Source organism: Monopterus albus, unplaced genomic scaffold, assembly GCF_001952655.1.
Source record: "Monopterus albus unplaced genomic scaffold, M_albus_1.0 scaffold166.1, whole genome shotgun sequence".
NCBI classification, from domain to species: Eukaryota; Metazoa; Chordata; class Actinopteri; order Synbranchiformes; family Synbranchidae; genus Monopterus; species Monopterus albus.
This window is the reverse complement of record NW_018128046.1, coordinates 2,012,692-2,031,770: the sequence shown is the minus strand read 5'-3', so window position 1 is coordinate 2,031,770 and position 19,079 is coordinate 2,012,692. Positions and strand designations below refer to the sequence as shown.

The window sequence follows — 19,079 nt, the reverse complement described above, 5'->3', positions numbered from 1 at the left end:
CACAGGCTTTAAACCCCCGTTAAATGGGTGGGGTTTTTAGCTAAGCTGTGCCATCAATTAATACGTGTTAGTAATTAAAAAATTTCTAGTTTAAATGTTTTTCTTGTTGTTATTGCAGTAAACGGCACTGCCGCTAGTAGTCGCTGTTTTGATGTAAATAGGGGTTTCAGCTGTTTTCCTGGTGACAGCAGGGGCATGACAACGCCGACAGTTACGGCCCTTCTTCCATTCAAGCTGTCTGTAAAACATCGACAAAAAGTAAGATTTCTCACACATCACTGTCTTTTTCTAGTAAATTGCTGTTTGTGGATAATAATAACAATACTCAAGACGCAAACACATTCGCTTAGTGCTAGCACTTCTTTCTACTAGCTAAGTTAGCTTATATAGCTCTCAAGCTAACGTCAGTTTTTGCATTACAGCTGCGTAGTTTGACAGGCTTGGAGATAGTTTGGAAGTGTAGTAGCAGGTGTGTCGCTTCCTTCTGCTGGATTTATAAGATAGTAATAACAGTGCTGACGAATTAAGATAGACAGACTGTATATGGCTTGCATAAGCTGAATTATTTAAAGGTGGAACTAGCTTATATTGCAGTGTCTGCTCCATGGTGGTTTTGTGGCTGTGTTGCTGAAAGTTTCGTTAATGCTTGCCCGTTTGCTCTGCCGTGCTGTTGACAACAAGACACCGTCTGCCTTAGGACTTCTAGGTCTGTGTTTCGGGAATTTATGCTTTATGTGCCACTGGGAGCAGAAGCAGCATGGCAGATGACAAAGATGTGTTGAGAGACGTTTGGTTCGGCCGGATCCCCACCTGCTTCACTCTGAACCAAGATGAGGTCACTGAGAGAGAGGCCGAGCCCTACTATGTAAGTGCACTTAGACTCATGACTTCACATGGCCACAGATCCTGAGCCCAGATTTATTGTAACTTTTGTTTTTGCCTGTCACCTGTACTAAGAGAGTCTCCTTCGTGCTTCATGAAAGCCCCCTCTGAACCTAGATCCTTATTTGAAAGTATTATGTATGGATGTTTATGGATGAATACCAGATAATTTAATGTTTAGGAAAACACAAAACATTGTATTTTACATCAGCAGAGTATTTATAGCTGAAAATGATTTACAGTCAAAACATCTTCCATACAGAAACATATGGATATCTGGACAACAACACATCCATACATAACATATTAAATAATCCACTTGGTCTCCTCTACATTACAGGACAGGCTGAGCTATGATTTTGTTAAAACAACAACAGGAAGTCGGGGGCGAGAAACAGTTCTCTGAGTTTGCATATGACATGTAGACTGATGGGATTGTTTATGGATAATACATAAAAATAACTAAAAATAATAGTGTGTCATTAGCGGTGTTCGTTATTTATCACAACAATTCTTTTGTGTGCACTTTTTCTCAGTTTGATAACTGCTCATACTGATCAGTGCAGGGGCTTTTCATTCAAGACATGCTTCTCTGGGTTGCAGTCCTGACATCCTTAAATCTTAAAATGTATTTTTGATATAAAAAAAGAGGTGTGGTCTCAAGTACAACTTACTGTAGTGTATTAATGTGTGATGTGGCATACAAACAGCATTTAATGCCCACAGCTCTGGTGGTCACAGTGTATCTGTGCACCTCAAAACATGTAATAAACGAAAGTGAAAAAACATTGATTTGTCAACTTATGTTTTTCATGGTAATGGAGTTTGTTGTTGAGCAAAATCACTTACCCTTCAGTTCTTCATCATGCAGCTCTCAACCACCTGAATGAAAAAGTGTAAACATAATTCGCAGTAATTGCACAGCAGTAGTTTCCTTTTGTGTGGTGACACAAAGCAAACGGTATCCTTTATTGTTCCAAACAAACTCTATACCAGGGGTACCTACAGAGGGACTACACTGTACAGTAGAGTTATACATCTAATAATTATATGTAATGTTAAAGTACCTACAGAACGCATGTTAAGGAGCTTGCAGCAGAACCAATCTGCGATTTTCACTTTGTACCAAGATGTGTTTCAGTTCCTGGCCCAGTTCTTTATACTTTGTTCTTTAGTGAATTATTATCTACCCTGACATTGAGACATACTAAGTCTCCACAGGTACATATGGTGAATATGTTTCTAAATATTCAGTTTAACTTTTGGGGGTCTTTCCTCCCTTGTTGTTGCTGCTTTGATCTATGGAATGAGATCTGAATAAGAAGAGAGAGTAAAAGTACACTTGGCTTCCAAGTTGTATATGAACTATAAATGTACCCCCCATTGGCAGCATGGCACACAGTAACATACCAATAACTCATCTCTTGCTCTCTCCCGTTGGCTCTCCCAGCTGCTGTTACCCAGGGTGAGCTACCTGACCCTGGTTACAGACAAGGTAAAGAAACACTTCCTCAAACTGATGAAGACTGAGGATGTGGAGGAGATGTGGTTCGAGTATGAAGGAACACCACTGAAATGGTGAGAGAACATCCATTAGATGAACTGATGGATTGGGTATGAGTGGATTGCTTTTGCGCCAACCCCTCACATCCTGTCAAACCTGCACATAATACAATTACAGATAATGGAAATGTATGTTGTATTTGGGTGCAAGTTGGAAAATATATACGTTTCCTCAAGGTGCTCAAATTTTTTCCTTGGGAGTCTAAATACCTTCCTCTTTGTGTAGCGTGCAGCCTGTTGTACTCCTGCATGTTAAGATGCACATTCTTCAACAAATGTTAAAACTAATCAGAACTATAACAGTGTATTCACATCACTGGTAACCCCAGGAAGCAGGCGCTGTAGGTTCATTCATTCACAACCATCACAAGCCTCAGCTGGTGTTAACAATCTGCACCTAGTTAGTTTCTTATTGCTCCTCTGACCACAGACCAGCAGGAGAGCCTATTAGCAGGCTGCAGGGACAAAGTTCAGCCATGAGGTGCCAGCATTACAACACAGACAAAGAAGTGCCCAGTTTATAGTAATATCATTGTCCCAGTAATTCCTGTAAAACACATTAAAATCTACAGAGATCAATGTTGTTATTCACTTAATTATTTGTCTTAATGTAAAAATATTAATGTTTACTAGTTTTGAACTCTCAAATGTAATGTTCTGCTGTTTTGCTTTACTACATTTACATTTCAAAATAATCAGAATCATCGGCCAGCTGTGTTGGACATGAGGAAATTGATTGTGGTACAGTGGCTCTCTGTGTATGTGCAATGTTCTTCTGTAAGGCAATGAGTAGACAAGTAAACAAGATAAGACTGTGGGAAGAAGCCGGAGTACCTAGAGAGAACCCATGCAGGCACAGTGAAAATATGCAAACACCACACAGAAAGGCACCGGGTCAGCTTGAACCCGGAACGTACTTGCTGTGTTTTTTATTTTTATAAGGTATTGTAAAATTTATGAGGTTCTGACAAACTAAATGTTTAGACACATCTTTTTAGGATCTGATAATCTGCAATGAGAGTTTGTCTTTGTTTTGGTATTTTGTAGTTTGGCCTGTTTCCCTCCTGGCAATTGGAACTAAGTGAGCAACATGGGTAGTGCATATGATTGACCGTTAAAATACCTTTAAAATACACCCAGTTGATTTGAGGCTGTGATAAAGAAGAGCATCTAATCCCTGCTGGCTGAAACATGATAGTTCACCCTGCTCCTATTCTAAACACAGGAAGTCACAAATAGAAACGTTAGAGTCAAATGTAAACTGTTTCCTGAAGTTCCCACACTGCATCTACAGAAAACTGGAAAAATGAACACCACTTGTATCCTGTCACTATGAAGCGCATTTTAAGTTACAGTTAAAATGACTAATTATTTATTCTAAACAAACCGTTGTTAGATTAAAAGTGTTTTCTTTTTTACAATTGTTAATATATTTAAGATAACATTTTTCCAGAACAGATACACAGTGTAGCCCTGTGATAGACTGGCGACCTGCCCAGGGTGGACCCCACCTCTTACCCAATGTCAACTAGGATTGGCTCCAGCCCCCTGACCCCCACACAGCCCTATTCAGGAATAAGCAGTATAGATAATGGATGGATACACAATGTTTGATTTGGAGGTGATAAGCTGTTGTCAACACCACAACATGTAATGCGGCTGGTCACATTTTCTAGCCAGTGATGGGAGTAACACTACTTTCCTGGCTTGGATTAAGATCAGCTGATGGAAATCTGAACAGACTGGAAACTGAAGTCCATCTCTGACATGATGATGATGATGATCTGTACAACAGGATTTGGCCTTGTAACGCTATTTCCTTTTTGCATATTCTGGTTCCAGGCACTATCCAATTGGAGTTCTGTTTGACCTCCATGCCTCCAACACTGTCTTACCATGGACCATCACTGTGCACTTTAAGGTAAGAGCCATCATATGTGTGTGTGTGTGTGTGCATGTGTAATATCCATAATAATATATTTCACTTTATATTATCAGTCAATTCTGAGTAGATTTTACATAAAAAATATTGTAAAGCACCACTTGTGAATATTCTGAGTATAAGCAGTGGACTAAATGATGCATGTGATGTAAACTGGGAGGAAAGCGACATAAAATGACCACAGATTCTGCAGCTCTATGGCACATTTTAGCCTTTTTTAATGAATAGTTTTATGGTACATTTGCTCTTTGGTTTGGTCTTAGTCCTCTCATTAACCCTGTCTCCAGCGGCAGCAGCAGCCACCTGTTTTCAGCACACAGGCACTAATAAACCTACTGTACAGTGACTGCTCAGCACCGAATAACAGACAGATCAAGTTAGAGACCAGCTGGCAAAGAAATTGGAAATCTTAGCAGTTAAAGAGTCATATTTTTTCTGGTTGGTGGAGACAAAAGCAGAGCCAGAGTGATTAGAGTGAATTAGTGTGATTTGTGTTGTCAGGTGGACATGAGCATGATTCCCAATGTATGATAATGTTTCTCTGTTTAAATAAAAAAATGTTTAATGTCATGTGCATTGTGGAGTTCTTCTGTCCCGTAGTGACCAAAATACTACAGCATAGCTTTGAATAAAGTGATTGTCTTGTGAATGTGTCAGAACTTTCCAGATCTTGACCTGCTCCACTGCCCGTCTAACTCTGTCATCGAGGCTCACTTCATGTCCAGCATCAAGGAGGCTGATGCCCTCAAGCACAAGAGCCAAGTCATCAACGACATGCAGAAGAAAGACCACAAACAGCTGTGGATGGGCCTGCAGAACGGTGAGAGCTGTGAACAAGCTTGTTAAATAATGAGGAGGGCAAACAGACACATGCACACACTTCAAAAAAGACAGACCACAAACACCTGTTGGGGAAGTGACACACAATCATACAGTCATACATTCACTCATTAACACTCAGATGCCTACATGTTGTCTCCCTGCTCACACACCTACACACACATTCAGACATTCATACATGCTTGCATGTACTGTAAGCACTTATTCATGAATTATGTTCTGTCACACATTTTTATAATTGTTAGCATTTGTAGAAGTGGTGTTTTCACAGCCACAAAGAATGTATCCAGATAGGTTCACAGATGTTTCTGAACACACACACACACACACACACACACACACGTACAAATCTCTTAGTCTGATAGCAGTCTTTGAAGCCACCACTTCCAAAAGCTCTCCCACCAAACACCCACCAGCTTCCCTTTCCGTTTCCACCCATCTGGCCAGACAGGTTGATTTCCTAATGGCTGCTGCTTGTGATTGCAGTGCTTTGCGTAGGTGAAGTGGGGGCGGTGGTGCTGGTGAATTAGAAGCTTGTGGTGTGGGAATAAGAGCTGGAGCAGATAGGAGGGATTCCTAGTGTGAGTTTGGGGTTTGTGTGGCACTTGTGCTCTTCTTTAGATTCCTAATATCACTGCGGGACGTTTAGTTAAACAAGACAGCCATAAACACTTTGACCACCGGTGATGTAGCTGCCTTCTGGGCCCGGTCCTCACATGTGAGAAGCTCCAAATATTTGACAATTTGTTGACATTATTTCTGCTCTAGTTGGTCAGAAAGCAAGCTCATTAGTACATATCACCAAATTGTGTGCTGTGCTTGTTTTCTAACCCACTGGAATTTCAGCTGCTTCTCTCTCTTGAACTGTCCCCTGAAAGTTGGAGAGAGAAATGTTGAATCTTAATACAAGATCAGAAGCTAAAATGTTCATTTAGGAGACAGATTAATAAGATGCACTGTAGAGTTTTGGAAAGTTCAGGGTGTGGTTCATGTTGTTTTTCCTGAAACTCTTAAACACAGAAACTTACGAACTTGTGAACAAAAACAAGGAGTTGGCCTCACTTAATAGACATGAAAGTGAGAGATGAAACCTCATCTGAAGCAAAACTTTCACATCCAAAAGAGACCAGAAACAGAGAGAGAGAAAGAGAGATGGTTCAAACTTTCCTCCGGGAGAGAGAGCAGAATGTTTTCGTAAGGTTCATGTGAAAGCGAGAGGAGAGGGGAGGTAGGGGTTTGAAACCTGCAAGTGCAGGGTGGAATCATTTTTAATGATGAAATCACCACTGTAGTTCAGAATAACATAGAAACACTGTGATTATAATGATTTTTTTTTAAAGAAAAATAATCTATACACTGTTAAATACTTTCCCTTAATCATAAAAAATATATGACTTCAACAAAAACTGGCTCAGAAGTCATATTTTTGTGCATTTATATTAGTGACTTGGTGCATGCTGGAGATGAATGATGAGGTGATGTAAGTCAGACTGACTTATCAACAGGATATTTTACAATTGCTGCTCTGTGTTGTCACAGATAAGTTTGACCAGTTCTGGGCCATAAACAGGAAGCTGATGGAATATTCCACTGAGGAGGGAGGATTCAGATACATCCCCTTCAGGATATATCAGGTATCACACAATTGCCTTTATAACATATTTTTTAGACTGACTATAGATGCACGTGTAGACATCGCTGGAGTCTTGAGAATAAAGCTGTAGTTTGACCATAGCCCAGCAGATGGCGCCAGATGGCTGTGTAACAGGGACATCACCTGAAAGCACACATCGGCTCCGAGAAGCTATTCACTCTACAGGTTACCAACCACCAGCCATTATCACAAGTCTTGTTGTATTCAAAATACACAGCTGGAAAATAAAAAGTGATGAAAGTGATTCCTTAAATATGCAGTCGTTTCTGATCAGCTTAAGACCCACACTGGGAACATTTTGCCTCCTCCCCCTGACACACTTCACCTGTCTGCCTTCCAAGTTGTTCCAGTGAAGAGTCTGGGACCTTCTCTTGACATACTGATCACTCAAATACCAGTGACATTCTCTTGTTTTATCTGGGTTGGCACCCCATCAAAAAACCTGCAGTACATTTATACCTGACATAATAACTGCCTCCAAACATCATGAAGAAGTGTCTGAGATGAGGTTGAGGTTCCCCTCTTTTTCTGAGGTAGTCTGTGTATTAAACTAGTTCACTCTCCAGTCAGACTTGTGCTGTTTGGTGCTATTCTTGTAGTTTTCACTGAATGTTTAAATGAAAGATCATGAAAAACATTATGTATATTTGCATGTGTTGAGTGTTGTGCGGCTGCTATTGTCCTCGTGAAATCTGATCAAATAATCAGCCTCTGAATCTTATAGGCAAGGAACAAAACAATGTCATTGAGAAACGTCTGGCATCCTGTTTTTTCAGCATGGCTTTTGAATGTTATTAATTTGTTCCGTGAATTTAATACAACTATGACTCTCCTCTAATTGTGTGCAATTCTACTGAAGTTGGGTGAGCCAACACTTACTGATCCTCAGGGATCAGTAAGCGTAGGCAGACAAGTGGCCTCAGGTTGGGCGTTTCCACCAAGCCTCTACAGCTTTATCCTGACTCAGGTGAAAATTTCCTTTGAGGGGGAAAAAGAGAGGATGAATAAGCGGCTGATCTATGCCTGGAAAACATTAGCATGTGAGCCAGACAGCGGGGGAAAGGTGCCACGCTTTGGTGCAAGTGTTGGAGCTTTCTATGCAGATCAGGAAAGGCTGGGCAAATGTGGAGAATCAGTTTGACTTCTAGCATTTGGAACAGATCAGCAATTGCACAGAATAACTAAAGAAATTTCCTTTTAAATAGACCTTGGCATCGTGGAGGAATAATTTAAACATTTAAATTCTTTTTAATCGTACTGGATGTTGAAGGGTTTTATCCAATCCAGCCAAGTAAATAAAGATTTGGAACACATCTGGATCCATGCAACAAAAACATGTTGACAGCCTGCTTAGAGTCTTGTGGCTGAATGTACATGTGTTTAGCCTTGATCTCAAATCACAGCCAGCAGAAAGGCCCCCACACTGTCCCCAAGTCCTGTAAGGGAATTAAAACTTGCCTGTCAAGTCATGCTAGGAAAAATATTGTAAGAAAGTGTAACTGCAAACAGAGCAGAAAATAGATCTGGCTTTAAATGGCAGTGAGGAGTGTTGTGTTATGAAACAGATTTCTACATGTTAAGAACAAAACAGGACTTCAGCGAAATGGTTAGCTGATACGGTGAACTTTCCTACCAAGCAGATCTTTCCGTCATCATATCTGCTGTGGCTGCTGGTGATTTCCCACTGCGATGATTTATATTTGAGTGTGTTAAATTTGTAGTGAGAACCGTAGGGCTTCTCATGTGGCTGCGTTTACAGTTTGTGCAACAGCACGGGTGGAGGGACGGCTGCCAGTCACTGTCAACGCTGAATGTTTTGCATGACGTTTAAAAAGCTCATAAATGCTTTTCGGCGTATAAAGTAACCATTTTACACTTCAACAAAAACATTCTTGTGTTCAGTAATAAAACACAAGCCTTTAAAGTTCCAGGCTGAAACACGCAGTTCGACCGTCACTGCCCACATTCAGACCATAAAACCAAGTTGGTGCTGGTGGGTAGAAGAAACCCAGACCGCTTTAGTTTGGGGCATTTTTCATTACCAAATCGAATGTTTTCACCATCATTTATGAGTTTTTTCATGACAACTGGCTCATCGAAGTGTGTTACAGCCTTGCTGCATGATTTCTAAACATAGTAGAGAGAGAAAGCATCACTGAAAAGTCTAGGTTGTTTTGCAGGTGATGTGGTTTTCTTCTTACAAATTGCTAAATATTCACAACCACAGGAGGCCTGCAAAATCTTGACAAGAGTAGGAACTCACTGTGTTTATGGTGATCTTGAAAATAAAAAACTCATAATAGCAGTTTTCTATGGCACTTTGAACCTACTTTCACTGTCCAAAAGCTCTTCATGATGTTTGTGGACTTGTATGACTCAACGTTTTGTACTTTGGCATCAGTGAAAGGATCACTCTAATTTTGGGTATTACTTTTGTAGTTTAGTACATTGTTTCAGTCAGTTAAGACTGTAGATTAAGTAAAGATTAAAGCGTTGTATTGTGAGCTAAACTGAAAGTGAGCAGAATGCCAGTGATAATCCGTCTTTGTACACACAGCCATGGCGAGCAGGGTTGTCAGGTTTGGACCAGGAAATCAGTCTGGTCCAGGGCTTTGTTTTGTTTGGTTTGGCCTGGCCATCTGTCTGATTGTCTCACATTTGCTTTTTGAGACATCACTGAGTATCTTGGTGATTACATTCTTAATATTAGTGATAAGAAGAATGGCTGAAACCAAGAACAAAGGTTGTGATAAACCACTGGATTCATCACTTAATCAGAGTTCCCATCAAGAAAAACAAACACAACACCTGAAATCAAGCCCTATGAAGAGTTTTACATTGTTTAAGAATTTTGTAGAGCCTTTGTTATTGCTAACAAGACAACACAGTGTTTTGTTTTGCTGTAGCTGTTATGACAAGACCAAACAAGATACGACAAAACCCGGCAGAGACACTTAGCTTGACGAAAAAGAAAGTCGAGATGGAAATAGACACAGAAACGCTGAAGAACAAAGCTGTTTGGCCCTCAGAAGTCACTGGGGGCGACTGACTTACACAGAGGAAAGATTCCCCCCTTCCCACACAAACACACAGATGTACGCACACACGCATGCTCAGAATCCTTCAAAGCCAGATTGTGGTCTTCAGTGTAAATAACATGTGCAGTGTTTGATGCAGACAGAATTAATGACAACATTCAGTCCAAATAACAGAGGACTCATTTCCGTCTGGCCTGCACTCCGTATGGAGACGAAGACACCGCTTGCGCATGGGTGACACATTTGTGTGTGTGTGTGTGTGTGTGTGTGTGTGTGTGTGTGTGTGCGCGCGCCTTATGTCCTGAAGGTTAAAAATAGTTGAACCACCTTTTTTATCTTGCAGTTATTATTAGATATTAATTCATTTTTTTTATATCCAGTATTAAAAGTATCAATGAGCCTTTTTTGGCCATTGTTACTTTTAAGTCCTTTGATTAACTTTTACAACAAAACAAAATGCTAAACTTAAGAGTTTATATGTGGATAGTCTTTTTTTAATTCTGTGAATATTTTGTTGACAGTTACAATACATCTTTGCTTATGTGCTCCTAGAGTGCATGTGCTCATGCAACCCTCGTTGCAAGGTTTGTCAGGAAATTGCACTTCCACTCGGTGTTATTGTGTGCGTTTGTGTGCATCGGTGTTGGACTTGGTTGGCTGCTGGTGTGTCTCCCTGTTCCAGCAGTGACGCCGCGCTGAGATTCAGAGAGCCAGAGGGTGCCGACAGTCTCGCTGCAAGGAAAGTGAAAATTAAGCGCTTACATTGTTGCTCTACAGGTACACCTCTCCGTTCCCACTGTGTGACTCAGTGCTTACTCACAAGCTGCCAATGCAAGAGCAGGCAGTCCACCTCCCCCCGCATCTGTATTGTGGTGTTGGCAAAGCCGCCTGCTTCAAAGAATGTGGATTTATTGCCTTGCAGATATCTTGCGATGGCTGACTGAGACGAGGGGGAGGTGGTGACTGTGCAGACAATTACAAAACATGGGAATGCTGGAAACAGTTGTGCGTAATCATGCCAAAGGCAACAGGTGATATGCCTGTTGTGCTGGGGTGGAATGTTGCCACATTTACAGTAATGCTTTCTGGCAAAACCGTGACTGTCAGTTACAGTGTTTTGTAATCAGGCACTACTGCCAAGCGGCTACAAGGCTAACAATGTTTAGATTTTCTTGGTGTGGCGTTGACAGACATGGCTGATCTGGACAGCATCATTCAGAGTCAGATGGAGATTTTCCTTGATAATTACTGTCTGAATTACACAAATTGTATAAAAACCATGTTCTACCTTACCTTCAGTGTTGTCAAGTTATGCAGATAGTCGTGGTGTTAGTTGGTCAGTTTTGAGATATACATCTTTGAGATTGAAACTTCTATCAACAGTATATACAGCAGAGGTGAATTGTTTGCGCTATTCACAACAATAAAAATTCAGAATACACTGTCAGGTTTTATGGCAGAAAGTTGTACTGAGTGTTGAGGTGGAAGCAGATTAAACCGAAGTTATCAGTATGGCTAAATAACTACATTAATGAAAACATCAGAAACTGTGATATATCTGCAAGGCACTGAAAGCAAACTGCACTTGCACAGTTTCACTCACCTGCTTTGCAATTGTTCATTTAAAACCTTCTCATGAAGCTGATTGTGCCAAAGCATGCTCGGCGAGCCGAGCACCGTGTAACCAAGCCTTCTGGTTTTAGGAAGGCCAGAAAAACAAAAGAGTTAGTGATGCTTGCGTTTGTTACATTTTGAAGAACAGATGAATGCAAATCCTTGTGCTAACGCAGTGGAGCTGAGAAATTTGGTTCAGCGCTAAAATGCCTGGATGGTGAAACACACCAGGTCAAGCTAGCATGCAACACTGCATGAATAAATAATTTAGAATTCAATTCAGTGAACCTTGATGGAGTTTCACCTCCACAGGTGTGTGTTTCAAGTTCTGAGAAAATGAAGACTGCTAAAAATGAGGCTTGGGTTTTAATTTACGAATGGATGTTCTCAGAGTTCAGTGCTTTCTCTGAACCCCCAGGCCCCCTCCCCACCCTCCTGTTGCGGAAACTCCTATTGATTGACGGCGCTGTCACCCCCATCCGTCCACCCATTGTTTTTTCGCCAATTAGGTGGATTGGATCCCCTTCATCAATTAGGTGACGTCTAGGGTTCCGCTGCTCTTTTCACTCAGCAAGCACGAGCCATCTTTTTTCACCTTAAGCTTAATGACACCTCACTCTCTTCGTGTGGCCATGTGCCACCGTGCCAGCTAAGGTGTCACGCCAACTGAAAAGAAAGTGTCTTCATCCGAGCAGTATCACGCTTCTCTCTCTCTAGGGATCAATAGCCCCTTCTTTGTATGGTGACTGGCTCAATTATTTATGGCTGGCTATTTAAAAATGCAATGAAGTAGCTGTCACGGAGTGCACTCTCCCTGCTCTGGCTCCTGTGATCATCCCACACGAAACGCCACGCTTCCTCTCTGTGACTCAGTCTTTCTGTGTAACCTGAGCACCAGCTTCACACCTCCGCTGCCACCTTCCTCTTGCTGATTGACGCCTGGCTCTGTGGTGTGTAGTTACAGTTCGGCTACTCGATCCCCGTCCTCGGCGGTTCCCTTTTCACAGCTCCATGATTAGGTTCTATTGTGTATCAGACTCTCTGTTTGACACCTCAGGTTGGGTATCTGCCTGTTCCACGTTTCCATCCCAGCCCACAGGTTCTCCCACTGTCTGTTGCTGCTGAGGTAGAGCGAGGTATTAACTGTTGTGAGAGTTTGAATCCCACTGCGCCTTAATACTGGTTCTAACAGTCAGGGATGGCCTGTAATTCACTGGAACCAAATTGTAATGATGTGATTAAATAATTTAATAATTTACAAAATGTACAAAACTCGCTTAGTCAAATTAATGATTCAAAGAAAACTGTAATTTAAGAATAATAACTTTGTTGTGTTTTGTTTCATACCTGTGAGCTGAGTTTTTGTGTTGAACATCAGTTAGATTAGTTTATATGTCAGTACATCAGTATTGTAAAAATAATCTTGTTAGAACTACAACAAATAATTTTTTCATGCTTGAATAATTTGATAGTAATTGTTTTATTAATTTCATAACCTATAAAAAAGTGTTTAAGGGGTGTGTCTGAGCAACAGCTAATAAAGCCCAAATGGTTTGAGCTTATAATGATATCAGGCAAAGAAAAGCTGCAAATCCTCAAATGTTATATTTCTTACATTTTCACTTGTTTGGATTAATTATTGTGGTACCATATGCTATTAATATTGTGATATTGATCTTAACTGCCCACATCATGACCACGTCACATTTAAAGCATCTGAGTTTTTACCGCAGTCAAACACTACTTCTTAATTGATTCCATTGGTACATTTTTAGTGAAAGAAACAAGAAAATTGTACAGTTAGCTGGTATGAGTATGTGCAAGCTCTTGAGTCATTATGGAACTTAACTGAGATCTACTGATTTGAGGTCCTCAGAAAATAGAAAGCCTGCTGTTTGATGGCAACACTCAGCGCCTTCTCTCCTGGCCTGAGGACACGGGTCACTTGCTAACTAGAACCTCTGGCTACAAAAACCACAGGTATGTTGCTGACACACCTGAATCAGATTCAGGATTTACAGGAGGTTATAGAACTACATAAAGTGTGTCAAACAGATAAGCAGTTTGGTGGATATTACTTTACACACTGTGTAATGATTCCTTCAGAAGGAATGGAATTGATGTATAGAAGGTGTTAAGCATTTATGATACATGAAAAAGATTCAGTGTCACTTGAATTTCAGAACGCCTCACTTTACAATCCATGGTCGGAGTACGAGCAGGATCATTTTCTGTTCATGCAGGTTGCATTCACAAACTTTCTGCTGGGTGCCGCTCTGCTGTCTGGTAACAGTTTCATTTGGTTCAGCTGGTGTTATATTGGCAGTATTTGATGATATTGTCTGTTTGGTTCCAGTGGATTATGGGGGTAGGTGTGCCCAACAGAAAATTCTGCAGTTGCGGGAATATCAGTAATGGTATCTCATAAAACCAGTTACATTTTCATTCTAATTATTCTTTAGTAGTACAGGAAAAGGAAGTATGTGTATTTAACTTGACCTTTAAAATAGTTATTAATGATCAAAGTGTGTCCATTTTATTTCTATATCTATGGCCCAAAATCTCAGATTTGCCTTACAGGGCATTCCAGTGTCTACAGCCTGTGACACCCTCTGTCCTCTCACTCTTGAGTCAAAGTTCATTACCAGGGGACCAGAGTTTACTACTACAGATGTTTGTCTGGTGTCTGCTGGTAATTTCCCACTGCTCTTCCCGCATCTCTCACTCCTGGAATGTTGTAGCCACAAAGTCAATTACCACTGAAAAGTCATGAGGATATTTGCTGCATATGTCATTTGTTTAGCTGTCCCATCCTGACTTACTGAGTTTACATTTGAGGCATTTAGTGGAAGCTCTTACCCAGAGTGATTTGAATAGTAGTCAGCAAGAAACCTCTACATGATAAATAGCTAACAGTGCGGAAATCACAGGCCAGGGTCACGTTGTTGCAACTGTTTGGCTCTGACTGTAGAAGAATCAGACACAGTGTAGGAGAGGGAAGATGAAACACTTTTTTTCCCCAAGAAGGATGATAATAAAATGTGGATATGATTAATCTCTGCGTTGCATGTTCCCAGCAAGACTGTAGACGTAGTTGTCTTTTCCGCAAAACCAATAAAGTATGGTTTCTTTTGCAGTTAAACTGGGCAAAACAGCACATCCACTTTGCAGAGGTGTCCTTGAGTAAAACTCTTGAACATCACCGTGACTTCAACCTCTCTGTGGAGCGATGAAATAGAAGAGAGCCTTTCTTTTTCAGGAAGCCATAGTGAATGTCAGGTTTAATATTGTGATTTTTGTCCATCTGAGACCTTGTATGTGAGCCGAGGCACTTTTATTGTAGCAGCTGACCTTTCTTCCAAGTAAACTGGATGCTAAAGCAGCAGTTAATGATTTCCAGGCTGTTTCTGATCAGGAAAACATGTCAGCGTCACTTGTAACATCTGCTGAAAAGTTGCAGATTTCTAAATATCTGAGCAGCATCAAAGCACCACATTCCCAGCTCACGCCAACACACCGTCCATTCACAGATTTTGCATGCAAATGGGTGTCGGTGCTTCTCCCTCTCTTGACCCTGTGAACTCTTTGTCACTTAAAAATTCCCCCTGTATTTTCCAGCAGTTCCGTGAATTGATGTCAATCTTAAAACACTTCAGTGTCTGTAGAGGTGGGAGATCATAAAATGCTTGAATTAATAATCCCTTTGAAACAGATGTGTGCTTTGGAAGATGGTGATAATATTGTCCTGAGCTTCTTATCTGAACACTAAAGCATCATTGTGCCATTTGCAAAGGCCTTATTTTGTATATTTGTGTTGCTGCTTGTTAATTTGCCGTGCTCTAATTTTTTACAGACCATGAGCGACAGGCCATTTATCCAGAAACAGTTTCGCCCCGTTTCACCCGAAGGCAACGCGCACACACTTAGTGACCTGCTGAAAGAGATGTACCCAGCTGCAATACCAAATGAGGGTAAGTCTACACACAGACACACACAGTGACAGTATCATGTCTTCGCTCTTGATATATAGGGAACAACATAATCACGTGCTCCTCTGCTTCAGTGATTGACGATTACGGTAACGTCAGCACTGAGAATTACAGTAGCACATTATCACTCACACACATTTCTTAGTCATGCCAAACATCACCAGCAGCTAGTAGTAGGAAGTACAGTGGCAGCCATGCTTTTTTTTTGTTTGTTTTGTTGTTGTCTTTTTTGGTTTTCTTGTCATTTATGGGCCCTGTCGTTTTCCAGAAGTGACAGAAGAAGAGTAGCATCTGTCCCCTCAGGTCTGTTTTATTTACACAGCCACATGAGGCAGGGGTCCACCCTCCCAGATAATAAGATGAACGACAGTAGTGGCGGCTATCAGAACAAGTGAACAAATCTAGGAGAAAGAGAAGAGGAGATGATGGGCAGATAGAGTGTGAGGAGGCATGAAGAGAATAAGAGCATGAGGGCAAGCTGCAGATGGGATGTAAAGTCAGGATTGAAGAGGAAGAGGTGAAGAGAGCTGATAACTGAGGTCATTTACAAAATCAGGTCAAATCCAGAGCCACAATGAGGCCTCATTTTTACAAAAGGTGTTTTAATATACACACATCTCTTCAGTAGGTTTGGCACTCTGTGCACTCGTGGCAAATTACAGTTGTGGCTGTGTGTGGGGGGGGTGGGGGTGGGCCAGCGGCATGCGGCAGTCTAAATGCGCTGTCTGCAGAGTAGCAGAGAGGAAGTAGACAAAGAGACAACCGCGTGTTAGGACGGAGGACCCACATGAGAGTCACCTGTGCAGCGGAGCTATTAATAGCCTTCTGTCTGCCTACCTGTCTGTCTAACACACTCTCTCATTTTGTCACCATGGTGAGGGCGACTGGTTACATCTCACACTCGCTTCCATATCATTGATTTGTTTTTGAGAAGGCCAGGTCCAAAAGTTCTTAACTGAATTTAAAGTTATAATATCACAATGCTTATAAATGCTGCTATCAGAGGTTGTATATTTGCACTGTGCAGTGACACGTTGCTTCCACGGGGTAAGTCAGTAAACGTTAGCGGTGTCCCACTACCATGCAACACGTGACACTGTACAGTATGTCCTGTATCTGGGGTATTCAGCTCAAATTCCGGGAGGTCCAGTCACTTAATGAGTTGAGGGCCAGACTGTTACACATCAACTTTTTTTCAATGCCTTTTCTCCATAAGACACTTTTAGTTTATAAAATGAGAAGTCTTGATAATAATAAAAAAAAAATCCCTTTCTTAGTTGGATCCTTCGGTTTTTCTGACATTAATTCATTTCCACCCAGTGCTTAGAAATTCTTTTGTAGTTTTTGCCTAATTTTAAGGTTTGCTTAAAACATGCGTGAGAGTAGCACGGTGACAGAGATGCCTTCTTACTGTCTCTTCCTCTTCTCCTGTCTCTGTAGTTTTTCTGATCTAAGACTTGTTTTGTCCTCTTTGAGCCTCTGTCTTTGTCTCAGGTGTAGTCTCCTATATCTTCCCTGTCTGTTGTAGACAGCTTTCATGTCTTTGACATTAAATCTCTGCTTTTCTCTGCTCTCCTCCCCGCAGAGGAGTCTGCCAACCTGCCTGGCTGATCAAGGTGAAAGTGGCCCTTTTGTCTCTTGTTGTTTGTTTGGTTTCCACCTCTTCCTTGGCTGGTAGATGAGTCAGGTGATAGCCAGGGATTATGGCGGCATGTTTGCATTAGAGAGTCCGGGACGTGTGTTCAGGCAGTGGGTGGAGCAGGTTGCTGGTACTATTGTTCAAGAGTTCAGAGAACCTTTTTCTTTTCTGTTTGGATCCTAACATATAACAAGAGGAAAATCTGGGGTGCTCTGATCTTTCAACCATCAGATAACAAGATTTTTCAAACATTCTCCCCTCTGTTATGTCTGAGAGAGGACTGGTATTGACCCCTCTTGTACCCAGTAACCAGTCACAGCAAACCAATGGGGGTGGCTTGAGTTAAGAAGAAAAAGAAGGGGATTCCCAATTGTTTCTCTAGTAATGGCCAAAAAGTCTGTGGAGCCGAGAGGCAGATGTTAACCCCCTCCATTATCGGAAACAAACCAAAAACAACTTGTTACTGTAACCAGTGGTCATTGCTGACGTACTGGAGCTGTCTTGTGTGTTTTTTAACCCAGGTGTATTATTGGGCAAGCTTGTGGTAGAAATCTGGCTCAGGTTTGCTGCAAATCACAGCCTGCAGGCTGATGCTTCCCACACATGACATATGTGTGTTGACTGATCATTCTCGTTAGCAAAATGTTTTGGTTTTTTTTGAAGTTTTATCGGAGGTGAGCCCAGTTATGAAAAAACCTTGCATTGTTTATTATCCGTGAATAATCAGAGGAAATCCCCCAACACCTCAGTTACCCCACCCCCACCCCCAGCTCCACCCTGAGCTCCTCTCCCTCCTTGTAGAGCGAGACATCCACACAATGATACTACGCTCCCCCTCAGTCACATTTGTGGTAGAGCCCACTCACTGCTGGCACGCTTCCCTATGCAGGCAGTGTTAGGAGCCAGAGGCAGCACGGGGAAGTGTAGGTTTTGGTGGCTGTTTTGATTTAGCAGGTAGTGGGTTATGGTTCATGTGCACAGGCGTGTGAGATGCACAGCAGACGGGAATTCAGAATGGTTCGAAAGCTTGCTCGATGACTCGGCCTACTGTTGATTAAAGTGTGGTCGTCTGAGATCTTTGGCTTTCTAATTCTCTTTGTACAACTTGACTGTAAAAAGGCTGTCAGCATATGGGTGGAGCTCAGGGAGATGCTTGGGCATGTGGTTCATCAGTGGAGCGTTTGGAAAAGCTGTAATGTTTATGTTAATGCAATTAAAATTCATAACAGTGTTGTGTTGAGATCAGTGAAATTAGCTTTTAGTGCTGGTGAAATTAGAAATGGCATGTGTGTAATGATAGATTACAGGAGTTTAAAAGGTCAAGTTAGTTTTACTGAGTATCAAGGTTGCTGACATATATCTGAAGCACATCTTGATCACAGATTTCAGCTAGTAGTAACATTTGACTGGTGGAGGCGAGCAAAATGTTGTTGCATGCAAAATGTGAGGTGCAAAATATTGCTGAAATACACTTGTTAAAAGCAGAGCGCCTGTCACTCTCACCAGCAGAATAAATACTTCATCGAAAGTGCTGACTGTGCTTTGAGCAACAGAAGCAAGAGGAAATGTATTGTAACAATTATTTGTTTTCCAATTTCAATATTTGTAGATTAAATATACAGGTGCAGCTCAATAAATTAGAATATCGTGGAAAAGTCCATTTATTTCAGTAATTCAACTCAAATAGTGAAACTCGTGTATTATATAAGTTCAGTACACACAGACTGAAGTAGTTTAAGCTGTTGGGTCTTTTAATTGTGATGATTTTGGCCCACATTTAACAAAAACCCACCAATTCACTATCTCAATAAATTAGAATATGGTGATATGCCACTCAGCTAGTCAACTCAAAACACCTGCAAAGGTGTCCTGAGCCTTCAAAATGGTCACTCAGTTTGGTTCACTAGGCTACACAATC

The 19,079-nt window shown here is 41.3% G+C and overlaps 1 protein-coding gene across 4 annotated transcripts in view; it reads left to right on the top strand.

Annotated features, from left to right (window-relative positions):
- The first annotated feature begins 30 nt into the window (after window positions 1-30).
- The window catches only part of atg5 (ATG5 autophagy related 5 homolog (S. cerevisiae)), a 31,862-nt gene continuing 12,813 nt past the window's right edge, over window positions 31-19,079 (top strand). For 2 of the 4 annotated variants that reach the window (XM_020615540.1, XM_020615543.1), the window contains exons 1-7: window positions 31-258; window positions 698-865; window positions 2,333-2,460; window positions 4,288-4,366; window positions 5,045-5,207; window positions 6,767-6,861; window positions 15,387-15,504. In XM_020615540.1, the coding sequence (XP_020471196.1) occupies window positions 758-865; window positions 2,333-2,460; window positions 4,288-4,366; window positions 5,045-5,207; window positions 6,767-6,861; window positions 15,387-15,504 (691 nt within the window). In that variant the 5' untranslated portion in view covers window positions 31-258; window positions 698-757. Of the gene's footprint in view, window positions 259-681; window positions 866-2,332; window positions 2,461-4,287; window positions 4,367-5,044; window positions 5,208-6,766; window positions 6,862-15,386; window positions 15,505-19,079 lie in introns of all 4 variants that reach the window. The other 2 variants (XM_020615542.1, XM_020615541.1) reach the window with 2 other exon arrangements.